At 47.9% G+C, this 14,476-nt stretch overlaps 1 protein-coding gene across 2 annotated transcripts in view; it reads left to right on the top strand.

Moving 5' to 3' along the window:
• The window catches only part of FAM168A (family with sequence similarity 168 member A), a 230,042-nt gene that overhangs the window by 196,407 nt on the left and 19,159 nt on the right, over positions 1–14,476 (top strand). Inside the window, exons 5-6 of one of the 2 annotated variants that reach the window (XM_054973530.1) lie at positions 45–170; positions 9,428–9,570. In XM_054973530.1, the coding sequence (XP_054829505.1) occupies positions 45–170; positions 9,428–9,570 (269 nt within the window). The remainder of the gene's footprint in view (positions 1–44; positions 171–9,427; positions 9,571–14,476) is intronic. The other variant, XM_054973531.1, reaches the window with a different exon arrangement.

Here is a 14,476-nt window from a genome sequence, read left to right as displayed (position 1 = left end):
TTTGTTCCCTTGCTGTAACACCTTCTCTTCTGTCTTCACTCAAGCGACGCTTCTGATGAAACAGGCCTGGCCTCAGACATCGTCCTCTTGTGCCACGGAGGGTACCTTTCACCTCCCAGTGGACACTGGGACCGAGAGCAGAGCATACCAAGCGTCAGCGGCAGCATTCAGTAAATAGCACTTTACTTCTGGGGTTATTATTGGTTGTGTTGCCTCCTCTCTTCTCTCTGTCTCTCTGTCTCCCCCTCCCCACTTTTCTCTTTTGATTTGGGAGGGGGGTTTATATTGCCTGTTTTTTGTACTTATTATTTGGTCGAGATCCCCCTTTAGCGCTCAAGAGACAGAAATAACGACCGGAGTAAGCCGTGTTGTTTTTAAATAGGGCAGAGCAGTTCTTTTTGCAATGGATGGGACTTGCTTATTATTTTATGAATTTTATTTTTATCAAATTCATACCCCGCCCTCCCTGGGAATCGGCTCAAGGTGGTTAACAACATATATTACACAATTAAAACCATATACATACCTTAAAAAACGCATAAAAGCAATACCCCTCGAAGACGGAGATCCTGTACTTGAGTTGTGGGACTGTAGATTTGGGGGCCAGGCTTCCTACACTCGATGGGGCGGTGCTTACACCGGCTCTGAGAGTTAGGAGCCTGGGGGTGATTCTGGATGCCTCCTTGAAAATGGAGACCCAGGTCATGGCAGTTGCCAGGTCGTTGTTTTTCCATCTCCAACAGACCAGACAACTCGCCCCCATCTTTCGACCCGCAACTTAACTACAGTGGTCCAGGCAATGGTCAGCTCTAGGTTAGACTACTGGAACGGCTTCTACGCAGGACTTCTCTTGAACTTGATCCGGCGGTTACAATCGGTCCAAAACGCGCTGGCACGTGTCATCACTGGAGTGCCTTCTAATGCACACGTTATACAAGTATTGCGCCAGCTGCATTGGTTACCGGTGGAGTACCGGATCAGATTCAAGGTTTTGGTATTAACCTATAAAGCCTTATGCGGACTGGGAACGGCGCATCTGCTTGACTGCCTCTCCCTATATGAGCCCCAGAGGACACTTCAGTCCAGTGACAAACAGCTGTTAATGGCCCCTGGCCCCAGGGAGGCCCGCCTAGCATCGACCAGGGCCTTTTCGGTCCTGGCTCCAACCTGGTGGAACGCTCTGTCTAAGGAGACTAGGGCCCAGCCAGATTTGTTATCCTTCCGCCGGGCCTGCAAGACGGAGCTGTTCTGCCAGGCGTATGGTTGACGCTGGTTGGTCCTCCCCACCGGCCGACTACAGGAAAACATACCCCCCTACCCACCTAGCCTGTTAAACACTTTGGAGATGGTTGGGTGGTGGTTATTGGAGAAGTCTGCTGCTATGTGTTTTAAATATTTATGTGGTTTTAAAGTTATATGTATTTTAAATTATTATACTGATTGTAATCCGCCCTGAGCCTGCTGATGCGAGGAGGGCGGAATATAAATCGAATTAAATAAATAAATAATACAAACAAACTGGCTCCATAATCAGTTCAGGCTGCAATAAATATCTAAAAAACCATGTACATAGCTGCGGCACAGCCCAGGGCAGCCGCCAGCAGAGCATGGGGCGTGGCAAATGGGAAGGGGACAATTCGCTGGCTCTCAACCAAAGGCCCAGTGGAACATCTCCGTTTTACAAGCCCCGCAGGACTGTAACAGGGCCCACAGAGCTCATATCTCAACCGGGAGCGTGTTCCACCAGGCTGGAACCAGGGCCAAAAAGGTCCTGGCTCTGGTCAAGGCCAGACGAATGTCCTGTGGGCCGGAGACTACCAGGAGCTGCTTATCTGCAGAGCGCAAGGCCCTGCGAGGAACATGTTGGCAGAGGCAGTCCCTCAGGTATGCCGGTCCCAATCCGTAAAGGGCTTTGAACCACAGAGAATGCCCATGTACGGGCTGCTGTTGTTTTCGCCCATGTGCAGGGTGGCACCTGCAGGAGACCTTGTTCAGACAAGCGAAGCTTATCTTACCTTCCAACTAAACATCTGCAGTGCAGCTGGTTTTCTCCCACTTTGCTCTTGGGTTTCCGGGCTATAAGTTGGCAGTGATCGGAGAGAGGTTGCGGTCATGTTCCTTCTGGATTCTGTGGGTCCTCTTCAGAGGAGGAGGTTGCTGGGAGTTCTTGGACCTGCTCTGGGAGATCTTGTCTCACGCTTCAAATGCTGGGCTAACTTGGTGTAACTGTGGAGCTGCCTAGTGGATGAGGGAGTAAAATGGGTCCTAATGTTCAGTATTAGCATAGATTCATTTCCGTGCATGGGCTTCTCTGTGGAGTGTTTGGAGGCCACACACAGCATCTACTGGAGGTTCTGCTACCGTCACAGATTCGGAGAGCTTTGAAAACCGAGTTAGCCAAATCATAGTAATGTTGGGGCTAGGTAGGTGTTGGATATTGAGAAGTACCGAGACCTGTTTCAGCAGTGGCCCAGCTCACACCCGAGCTGTTTCTACACAAATGTTTTGCTCTGCAGTGCTGATTTCAGGATTGTCTGCATAACTTCATCTTCTGTCCATCATTTTTCTCCCTAAATTTCCAAAATTTTCCTAAACCCGGTTTGATAGGATTGTTTTGGAAAGATTGCAGTCAAAGTTTGTGTGTGTGTGTGTGTTTGTGTGTGTGTGAAAGAGAGAGAGAGAGAGAGAGAGAGAGAGAGAGCATTTTTTCAGGTCCTGCCCACACCAACTCCATTTTCCGTACTTCAGTCCCCTTGAGGCATCCATCCCCTGCCTATAATACGTGGCCTTTTCAGGCTTTTTAAAGAATGGGAATAGATGTTTTGTATTATAAAATAACAATCTATTGCAACAATTGCCAGCTTTTTAAAAAGTAGCTGGCCCTTTTGATTACAAAGTTATAAGGGTAAAGGTACTGGCTGCACGTTTCAACATGGAGCTACGTGGAGAATTGTCTCCATATGGAAAGAGTCCCAGTAAGACCAACCCGGCTTACCTCCCTAAAGCTATGGCGTGGCCTCATTTGGAAATTGGTATGCAGTTCTGGTCCCTTAATCTCGGAAAAACATTACAGAGCTGTAAGTAGTATAGAAGATGGCAACGGAGATGTTTAAAGGGTTGGCGCGCCTTTCCTATGAGGGACTTTTCAGTTTCGAAAAGAGAGGACCAAAGGGGGACATGACAGAGATTTATAATATTATGCATGAAAGTAGAAAAGATGGCCTGACCTGGAGAGCCCAGGCGAGCCTGATTTTGTCTGATCTCAGAAGCTAAGCAGGGTCAGCCTTGGTTGGTAATTGGACGGGAGACCTCCAACGGAAACCAGGGTTGCAGAGGCAGGCAATGGCAAACCACCTCTGTCAGTCTCTTGCCATGAAAACCCCGCTGAGGGTGGGGGGGGGGGTTTCATCATAAGTCAGTTTATGTCAGAGCCAGTTTGGTGGAGTGGAGTGGAGTGGTTAAGAGCGCGGGACTCTAATCTGGAGAGCCGGGTTTGATTCCCCACTCCTCCGCTTGAAGCCAGCTGGGTGACCTCGGTTCAGTCACAGCTCTCTCAGAGCTCTCTCAGCCCCACCCACCTCTCAGAGTGATTGTTGTGGGGATAATAATAGCATCCTTTGTAAACCGCTCTGAGTGGGCATTAAGTCGTCCTGAAGGGTGGTATATAAATCGAATGTTGTTGTTGTTACTGAGGGCACTCTCCACCAGAAAGAATGGACAGAGAGAATGTTGGTTGTTGTGGGTTTTCCAGGCTGTATTGCCGTGGTCTTGGCATTGTCGTTCCTGATGTTTCGCCAGCAGCTGTGGCTGGCATCTTCAGAGGTGTAGCACCAAAAGGTCTTTTGGTGCTACACCTCTGAAGATGCCAGCCACAGCTGCTGGCGTCAGGAACTACAATGCCAAGACCATGGCAATACAGCCCGGAAAACCCACAACAACCATTGTTCTCCGGCCGTGAAAGCCTTCGACAATACAGAGAGAATGTTACAAGCTCCTTTCTTTCTTTAGTTAGATTTCGCCTTTAACCCTTTTCTTCTGGCCCCCTCTGGGTAGATTGCTGGCACCAGGAATTATGTTCCAAAATAATTTAAATTTCCCCTTTTAATAATGTGCCCAGGGATCAGGCTCCTTCGTGGGACTATGCAGCCCTGAGGATAGAAATGGGATATAGGAAGTTCATTGATGGCTGCTAGCCATGATGATTGAAGGGAATCTCCTTCTATAGATACAGTAAACCTCTGAATATCAGCGCATTAGGAGACAGCCTTGACCTCTATGCCCTTGTTTGTTTGGCCCTCCAGAGTAACTAGTTGGCCACTTTGTGAAGCAATATGCTGAACTAGATGGAGCGTTGGTCTGACCCAACAGGCTGTGTTCTCTCTTCGGTAAATCGGCAAATGCATCTTTATGAGATTTTTCATACCTTGCGTTGCGCAAGAGAGGCAGGCCTGTTTCTGTCCACAAGGCGACCTTGCCATTTACTTTGGCCTGGCGTGCATGCCGGTTTACCCTTCAAAGGCAAGGTGGGCACTTTCTGGTTTTGTGTGTCTGCAAGGAGCAAGTCACTCTCGGGCTTAAGAGGAGCTGAACAGATGCGGTGCTTTTGTCAATAAATGCAGACGAACCTGCTGAGAGCGGAGGTGGGCGCAAAGCAATCTAAACCATACCTGATAAACAAAGGTGACTTTTGTCGATACACCATTGCCATCTGGTCTCCGTGAAAGAGGTGAAGATCTCCCTGCCTCTCCTCCGGTTATACATATGGAGACGGATCAAGATGGGTAGCCGTGTTAGTCTGTGTGTAGCAGTAGAAAAGAGCAAGAGTCCAGCAGCACCTATAAGACTAATGGAATTTGTGGGAGGATATGAACTTTCATGAGCCACAGCTCACTTCTTCAGATACAGCTAGAATGTGAGTCCGTCTGTCCTTATATCTTGGAGAGATGAGTGATTGCCGAAGCCAAATGATAATAGCTGGTGAATGACAAAGGCAGGCGTGATTGGATAGGGTGGGGTATGCAGAGAGGAAGTGGGTGTGGAGAAATCAGTATTGATAATGAGACAGGAAACCTATGTCTTGATTCAATCCAGGTGAATGCATTGACTTGAGCTTTGTTATCAGTTGCAGTTGAGCAGTCTCTCTTTCTGTGCCGAACTGCTGATAATGAAGCTGAAGACAATGCATCCACCTGGACCGAATCAAGATCTAGGCTTCCTGTTTCATTATCAATACTGATTTCTCCACACCCACTACCTCTCTGCATACCCCACCCTATCCAATCACGCCTGCCGTTGTCATTCACCAGCTATTATCATTCGGCTTCTGCAATCACTCCACTCTCCAAAATACAAGGACAAACGGACTCACATTCTAGCTGGATAGAGGCAGGCTCAGCTGCTTCGACTTTGGCCCTTTGTTTAAAAGGAGGTCCTACCAAGTGCAGGCGCAAGAAAACGAGTCAGGCCAGCATATCACATATCAACCAAAGCAACCAATGAACGACTTGGCCAGCTGGCTGCCTTGTTCCATCAAGTTGGTGAGAGAAATGTCAGTCGCCTCTTTTGAACCACTGCACACGGCGCTTTCGGGCCACCTTGCTTCGCACCTGTAACATTTCCAGTGGGTGCCTTTGGTGCATGGGTTGTGTTCAGCTTTGTGAGTCATCCAGAGCTACCGTTTTATAAGCGCCACTTGCAAAACGTCACCCTGTCTTGATGGCTTGTGGGCCACCTGCTTTTTGTGGGTCAGCTTTGGGGAAGAGACCTGAAGCATGGACAGAATTCTCTTGAGGTGGAGCAGCTTGCAGCCTTTAGTGGGAAGGCAGTGTGATCCTGTTGAACAGACTGTGTGCCCAAGAGGGGCAGCGGGGTGTGCAGAGTTCGGTTAGCAAGACAGCCGTGTAGGAGGTGGTTTGGCGCCACGGGTGGACGAGGCTCCCTTCAGCAGATGGCTACTTGTGGGTGGGGCTGGCTCTGTGAGATCCATCCCAGTTCCAAGACAAGGGGCCCTTGGTTCACCTCTCTTGGATTCTGCACATTCCAAACATTAGTCACTGGGTTGTCTCTGGGGATGGAGTTCAAAGAGCCAGTTTGGAGTAGTGGCTAAGAGCAGCAGGACTCTAATCTGGAGAGCCAGGTTTGATTCCCCACTCCTCCGCCTGAAGCCAGCTGGGTGACCTTGGGTCAGTCACAGCTTCTCGGAGCTCTCTCAGCCCCACCCACCTCACAGAGTGATTGTTGTGCAGATAATAATAAACACACTTTGTAAACTGCTCTGAGTGAGTGTTAAGTTTGTCCTGAAGGGCAGTATATAACTTTACTACTACAATGATGACGACGACTGAAGTTCCGCCATTCCATCCATCTAGGATGGGGCCACAGCTCAGCAGCAGAGCTCACTGAAGATCCCAGTTTTGCTCTCCAGCATCTCTAGTATTAGGCGATGAGAAGAAGACCTCAGCCTCTGAAACCCTGGAAAGAAGCTACCAGTACGTAAGACTGATCTGAATGGACCAGGGGTCTGACTCTAGAGGAACACAGCTTCATGTGTGCTCTCATGAGAAGCTGTGCTCAGGTAGCATAGAAACATAGAGCGGGAAGGCACCCCAAGGGTCATTTAGTCCCACCCTCAACACAGTGCAGGAAATTCATAACCGTCTCCTCCAGAGAGGTGGGTGGAACGTTCTGAAAGGGCGGGCTGTTGCATATTTGGAGTTTTTTAAGATGGCGCCATCAGCAGGCAGAGATAGCTCAGGATCTAAGAGCAAGATTTGAGTCCAGTGACACCTTAAAGACCAACTGGATTTCCGGGGTGTGATCTTTCGAGAGTCTGGTCTTTTAAGGTGAAACTGGACTCTAATCTTGCTCTTTTACTACAAACCCACACAACTGTCCACCTGAAATTCACAATCCAAAATGCTTTTTCTCCACTTTGTCCCTAACTGCAAGTGGAGTGGCTCAGAGCGCTGCTTAGTCTAGCAACCACCAGGGGCCCGATTTTACTGTTTCCTTTCACGGATGAACCAGTATGTACAGAATTGCACCACATATTGTGCTGATAGGTGGCCGTGGAGTCTGCTTTCGGTTCTGTGGCACCTTTGGCCTTGCGCTTTGATTCTGCAGTCGACGGTGTACGCAGCGGCAGATACTGTATAAAAGATCTCCGTTTCGAAATTGCCCACAGGGCTCGTTCGCGGATGCTCGTAGTGCATTTCTGAGGATGCTCGGAACAGTGGGAAGAACGATCCACCGCAACAGACTTGTGTAACTGCTATTGTGCTTCCAGTGGCCTTGTTAATTCTGGGTCTGGCACGGAGGCCGGTGTAAGACGAGACAGTTCTGTGCTTCTTGAAGAGAATGGCTGTGCTGCTTACCATCTGTTTTCAGTGGTTCTCATTTCTTTAGCCCCAGGATCATATTTTGGGGGCCTTTTGCATTCGAACAACGGAACATAGGATACTCAAGACCTGTCATTCTTCCTGGGGGAAGGGGGGGCAGACAGCCTCTTTCACAGTGTGTGTTGTGTGCGTATGTAGAGTTGACCTGATTTGGGACACATTCTCAAGTTCGCTTGGCATTTCTCACCGGCTGTGCAAGTGTTCAGCACACCCCTTTTTTGTGCAGACCCTCAAAACCGCTACACAGCAACGCACAAGTGACTCCCACCTTTTCGGTACATTCTGGTTGCAGTTCCGATCTTTGTTAGTAAAGAACCACATGGTAATACTAACTTCTTGTTACACCAGAATTTAAACAAAGTGAGGCCTCTTGTGTACATGCTCTAGTTCTTTTGTGCAAACGCACAAAACTGTCCTTTCAGGTAAGTCCAGAGTGACGTTTTGTAAGCAGTCAAATGGTAAGTGAAAACCCTCGGGGCCTCAGGCGCTGCCGATGTGCTTCATAGTTCATTGCTCGACTTTATGTGTTGCTTGAATATACTGCATGTGCCACAGGATTTATATCTGTAGCAAGTCATCCAGAGATGACGTTTGGACGCATTCTGCTCTTTATGTTCTCTTAGAGCACGAGTATCACAGATGGGATAGCAAGCCTGCGTTATGAGTGGGCTTGTCTGCTTCCCAGTTGCCTTACAAGATCAGGGTTGCGGGCAAGAGAGATGGGGTGGTTGACTGGTTCAGGTACAAGACAGGAGGCAGAAATTCCCGGGGCCGGCTTTGGTCCATTTTTTCAGGGCTTTCTGTGTTTTGCTCCCAGGTAGTGTTGTGAGTGTTTTGTTCTCAGATAGTGTTTAAAAAATCCACTTTTTAAAAATTGAGATATGGCCAATGGTTCTTCTTATTCTCTTTTTCCGTTTCAAAAGAAGAATTTCGCTTTCGTTTCGTTTCGCTTTGATTTTTTCTTTGTAGTTCTGTGTTACGCCTCTTATACACCCGTTTGTGACTGCAGCCACTGCAGAGGTTTTTGAATGTTACACACCACAGGGCGGCACTGTAGCGGGAGGGCGGGATGGTTTGGAAAGGCGCCTCTGAGCACCGAGAATGAAATTTTAAATTTTTTGTAGAACCTCTTTTCCTTCCCCTCCTCTCTTTGGATTTCTTTTTTGATGAAAACAGACTCAAAATTCCTAAAAAGATTGGGGAGCGGGGTGCTGGAGTCTTGCATTTCAGGGAGAAATCGGGCAAAGAGGAATTAAGAGAATTCCTCTTAACAGTACTCCTTCCAGGTTAGCGCATTGGTGCAATGTTTGGTCACAGCCTCATGGGAGAGCTGCATAGGTTCCACAGCGCCCCCTTCTGCTACACAGGTCAATAGAAGGGCCAGCATAAGTTTTCCTTGGTGCTAGCATTTTCCTTGAGAAAAGGCAAAGGAAATTGCATTCTCTGGGAAATTGCATTCTCGTAATCATCTAAATTCTTGGTCGAGGTTTTGCTTAAAGGGGCTTAAAGAGATCGAGATGGGTTGCTGTGTTAGTCCGTCTGTAGCAGTAGAAAAGAGCAAGAGTCCAGTAGCACCTTTAAGACTAACCAGCTTTATTGTAGCATAAGCTTTCGAGAACCACAGCTCTTTCGTCCGATGAGTCTGACAAAGAGAGCTGTGGTTCTTGAAAGTTTATGCTACAATTAAGTTGGTTAGTCTTATATCTGAAGAAGGGAGCTGTGACTCACTGAAGGTCATACCCTACCACAACTTTTGTTAGTCTTATAGGTGCTACTGGACTCCTGCTCTTTTCTAAGGGCTTAAAAAGATAATGAAAAGAATGCTACCCACTAGGAGCTGATGCTGCTGTACTCTCGTTGATTTCAATGTGTCTTGTGCAAAGAAGCTTCCCTGTGAATTGTGCCCAGGGTCTAAACATTTGAAGGATTCCTTTTGACTCTTGAAATTGGACTTTTAACTGGTGAATATGCAGTTGGTGTGGCTGCTTTGATCTGCCTAATATTGTTCTTGCTTCTTGATTTCTCAACAGGGTACACTGCTGGAACCCCGTACAAGGTCCCTCCTACCCAGAGTAACAGCGCACCTCCTCCTTACTCTCCATCTCCAAACCCTTACCAAACTGCGATGTACCCCATCCGAAGTGCCTACCCACAGCAGAACCTGTATGCTCAGGTGGGTTGATGCCTTTTGCGTGTCGATAAAATGCGGCGTTTCACCCAGATACACAAGACTATTCGTGTGAATTGCAATGGAAACAGATGGAACCAGGATCAAAAACTCACCTCTACACATACAGCTCAAGCTCTGAAAGCAGAAAATAATCTTGAATGAAGATGTTGGGGAGAATAGGAACTTTTTTTTTAATGGAATGGATAAAACTCCGGAAAGAAGTGATGATAGATATACTAGTGAATGTGCCTTGCCCCCAGGCCATGCCTCTCCAAAGGAATCCAGAGATGATCTCAAGGAGCAGGGAGCCTGGAAGAGCTGAATTTGGGCGGGTTGATCTAAAAAACTAATAGCTCATGTATAACTAGCCTAAAAGAACTAGTCCTTCAGTGCTTGTCTGCGATTCTCTCTTAGACATTTCCTGATCCAGTATAGAATGTTTGTAAACATTACAACTGCTCAGAGTGAAGCTCTCAGTCATGTTGATGAAAGCATTTTGAGGGATGTGAAAGATAGGATCTGGGGACAGGGCAGTGTGCTGTCTGAAGGCGAGAGGGGGAGAAGCAAGTGTATTGAGGAGGAAGGGAGCCTAATGTACGGGAAACGGATGGGAACAGAACCCAAGAAGTAAGGATAATAATAGATAGAAAAGGTATCTGGGAGGCAAGGTGGAGAAAGGAGAGGGTTCAGAGTAGCAAGATGAATGGATTGAGAACAGCGGTGTGCACTTCAAAAAATTTCGTGTTAATTTCGGATCTGGATTTCAGGGAGGTTATCTTGACATTTCTGGATGTGGATTTTTTTTCTGGGTACTTCTTTCAAGTCTTGAAAATTTGGGTCCATTTTCCAGTTCTCCCATTCCCCCTCCCCATAGACAGCGGAAAAAGAGAAGAGAGAGAGGGGGAGAGAAGGAGCTGGCCCCGTCCAACAGCTGTCAGTCTAGAAGCCCAGACTAACAGCTGATGTTGACTGACTGCTACTAATCCAGGGACAGAGGCCAGGTCTATGAGCCATTGGAAATAAGAGGGGCATTATTTCCTGCGGGGTGTAGTTGCCAGGCTAACCCATAGAAAATAATGGCTTCGTTTCCAATGACAGTAAAGCTAGCCTCCCATCTACCCTGCTGTCACCTGTTCGTTGGCATCGGCTGTCAGGTGGTGCTTCTAGTCCCTTTAAAATTTAAAGGGATGGAGACACTGACCAACAGATGTTTGGTGGGCTAGCTTCCTCCCTGAAATAGACACATTTTCATTACTCCCGGAATTTCGGGAGTGTTCGGATTTCTTGATCCATGTTTGTAGCATCAAGCCCTAGTGGAGCTGCTCTTGGCTGTGCGTGGCCGAATCTCCTGCTCCGGAAAGGAACATACCAGGCTGTCCGATTCAGTGACTGCTTCTAAACCCACATTTTGTATTTAGGCAACGCTTTAGCCATTAGGTGGTAACAGCTGATGGCTGGCTCCAACATCAGGGCATACGGGAACCAGGTGAAGACCCTCTGGGGTGGGTGCGTGGGGTGAGGAGAGCAGGTAAGGTAGGCCAAGAGGAAATGAACCTTCAGGAGTGTGTGCAGAGGTCCCCCAACCTTGAGGTATGTATGTGACAAGCAGCCCAGGTGAACTGTGTCCTATATTCTTGGGGTCCATCAATGGCTATCCTAGAGCAAGCGCGTGTGTGTTTGTGTGTCTAGATAGCAGGTGTTGAGTTTAGCAGACCGACGCGAACTGGCTGAAGCATCTGGAGGGTGCAGGGTCTGCCCTCTAGAGATCTGGTATGGTCTGGTGCATCTGTTGCCTTCTGTGCTCCCACCTGTGCTTTACTTGCATATCCTTCCCACTATATAAAAGGCAAGCCGTATTGGCGATGACTCACTTTTTATCCTTGTGCAGGTGCATTGCTGATGACTCTGGTCTCGAGGCTGCCGGGAAGCGCCCATTTGCCACTGGGAGGGGGCCCGCTGAATCAATGGCCTAAGCACTCCTCCCCGCACTTCCATTCATCACCCTTCTTCTCTGGCCTCCAGGCTGCTGCCAAATCAGAGCCCGCCGAATCAGTTTTCTAGAGCCCGTTGTAGACATTGTTGCTAGTTTGTAAATAAAGCCAGTATTCCCCAAATGCTGTAAAACCTCAGTTTTCTTTCTCTTAGCCAAAGGACACCAAATGCAGGCAGCATAGCACATCCATCCTGAAAAGAAAGCCAGGCCCTTCGAGCGTGAAAGACAAAATGTACTTTTTAAGGCAACGCTAAGAGAAAAACTACATACCATTTATCATTGAGTTAGCAGATCAAACAAACTTTACTCATTTTATACGAGGAGCAGGTAAGCTCCTCCTCGCCCCCAGCGTGTCGTAAAAGCCAGTGTAAAAACAGACATTAAAACAGTCTTAAAGCTGTCATCAAGGCAGACACAAAAGAAGGCGGGGAAGTTGAACCCTTGCCAAAAGTAGGAAGAAAACTCACTGCCTGGCTAAGCAAGAAACTTTAAAAGATCTGAAAGCTCTCATCTTGTTGGTTCTTCCCATTCTCAGTTATGCTTCCTTGCCACTCGTACTTATGTTGTATGAATTGCGCTTTCTCAGAAGCCGCTGAAGTCAAGGATGTCATTGTATCCTGTGACAATGAATTCTGTTGGCTACCTGAAAGTTCTCTTAAGTCTGTTGTCAGGTGTGAAGGCAAGAGAGGAGTCTGAAGTTTGTGTCTCCCTTCCCCTTATGAAAAAGCGAGTGTGTACGGGAGGGGATTCTACACCTGCTATGACATACCCTGGATATATGCAGCGTGAGAAAACGGGTGCCTTTTGGTGACCTTTGCAAATGATGAAATCCAACTCACCCAGCAAAAATCAAAGGCATGAAGAAACTTGAGCCAGCACATGGAGGGTCATTATTGCTGTTTTCCTCTCCTGCCGAACAGAGCCTAGTTAGCTTACTTCTGTAGCAGTACGTAGGGGATAGTTAGGTGGGTCGCCATGTTGGTCTACAGTAGAAAAGCAGGATTTGAGTCCATTGGCACCTTGGAGACCAACAAGTGTAAGCTCTTGAGAGTCAGAACGCCCTTCTTCAGACACGAGTAGGAACAGAGATCCCCGAGTCTTTATATCCCAGCCAAAGGTGGCCGAGGTGTTACTCTAAGGTGCCACTGGAGACAAATCCTGCAGTACTTAGGGGAGTGGTACACACTCCACACCTTGCTGAGAGCCACATTTACAATTGCTGTCAACCAAAAGAGCCACGTTTATTTATTTTTATTTATATTTCAATTTATATACCGCCCATCCCCAGGGGCTCTGGGCGGTGAACAGTTAAAATCGATAAAAACAAGAACTAAAATCAATATACAAACAATAAAACAAATTAACAAAGTGCAGTGGTGGGGAGAACCCCCCACCCCAAAGGTGGGAGGCCGACATGGCACCGCCCCCTTCAATCACCGAACGCCTGGCGGAACAGCTCTGTCTTACAGGCCCAGCGGAACGATAATATGTCCCGCTGGGCCCGGGTTTCCATTGACAGAGCGTTCCACCAGGCTGGGGCCAGGACTGAAAAGGCCCTGGCCCTGGTTGAAGCGAGGCGCGCTTCCTTAGGGCCGGGGACCACAAGTAAATATGTATTCGCTGATCGAAGCAATCTCCGGGAAACGTACAGGGGAACGTACACGTTGAAAGTCAAACTTGATGAGACGCCTGATGCATGGAGGACACGTTGGTTTCCCACAAGTTTCCACAGGAAGTATAGTGAATCCCTCTTCTCCCTGGCAGAGATTCTTTCTTACTACACTTTCCATGGAAACTTGTGGGAAACTGACACGTGTCCTCCACGTATCAGGTGTCTCGTCTAGTTTGGCTCTTACTTCCATCCCTGGTGTGAGGCCTGCACCTCAGGGAGGCTTGCCACTGTTCTTCTGGCAATGGCTGTTTCGAAGTGGGAACCAATGCCCCAATGGACAAGGCCCTTGCCCGCTTTCCTGAGAAATGGGACAGTTACCATATTGGGGAACAGTGCTTTGAAGATCCACAAGTGTCATGTCAAAGAGTCATATGTAGCTCCCGAACCAGTGAGTATCACTGACGCAGAGTTTGGAGCGGTAGGAATGATGGGAAGAAAAGTCAGTAGAGGAGATGTCAGGATGATTACAATTGAACGTAGGACGGATTTCCCTTTAGTGCCTGCTTTGTGGCAATGACAACAGAGAACAAGCTCTCCACCACCACTTGAGCCATACACAGTCGTCTCGCAAAGCTGTTTTGGGTAGTCAGACCCTGTGCCAAATTAGACACCTGCTATTGATGCGGTAGAGTCACCAGACCGTTTGCTTATCGACTGGCTCGGATGAATTTCAGTTCATCCAGGCAGAGGGTATGGATGTAGCTATGGGGGCGGTCTGGCCAGTCGCCTGTTCACTTGATCCTGGCTTGCCCTCTTAGCTGGTCATATCTAGTAATAACTGAGCTTATATACTGCTCTTCTAGACACGTTAGTGCCCCATCAAAAGCGGTGAACCAGTTAGTGTTATTATTATCCTCACAATACAGCTGGGGAGCTGGGGCTGAGAGGAGGGGCTTACCCAGGGCCACCTACTGAGCTCATGGCAGTCTTGGGATTCGAACCGTCAGAGTGCTGATTTGCAGCTGAACCACTTAAACACTCTGCTACAGCAGCTTGAAAGGTAGGCTGCTCTTGAAGAAATCCCTACTGCTTTGCCCACTCTTGGCTAGTCTCCTTTCCTTCTGCAAAATGCTTGAGCAGAGCTTCCAGATACTTTGGAATACTTCCAATTATCCCTACACGGATTTCAGTCTGTTTTCAGGCATTGGCATGTCACAAAAACTAATAATAAGAAGAAGAAAATGTAAAAAATAAAAATAAAAGAAAGACTAAACTACCAGTTGGGTTCTGATTTTCTCTGCGAC

The sequence above is a fragment of the Eublepharis macularius genome, chromosome 3, assembly GCF_028583425.1.
Source record: "Eublepharis macularius isolate TG4126 chromosome 3, MPM_Emac_v1.0, whole genome shotgun sequence".
NCBI classification, from domain to species: Eukaryota; Metazoa; Chordata; class Lepidosauria; order Squamata; family Eublepharidae; genus Eublepharis; species Eublepharis macularius.
This window is presented reverse-complemented; position numbering and strand designations above follow the sequence as displayed.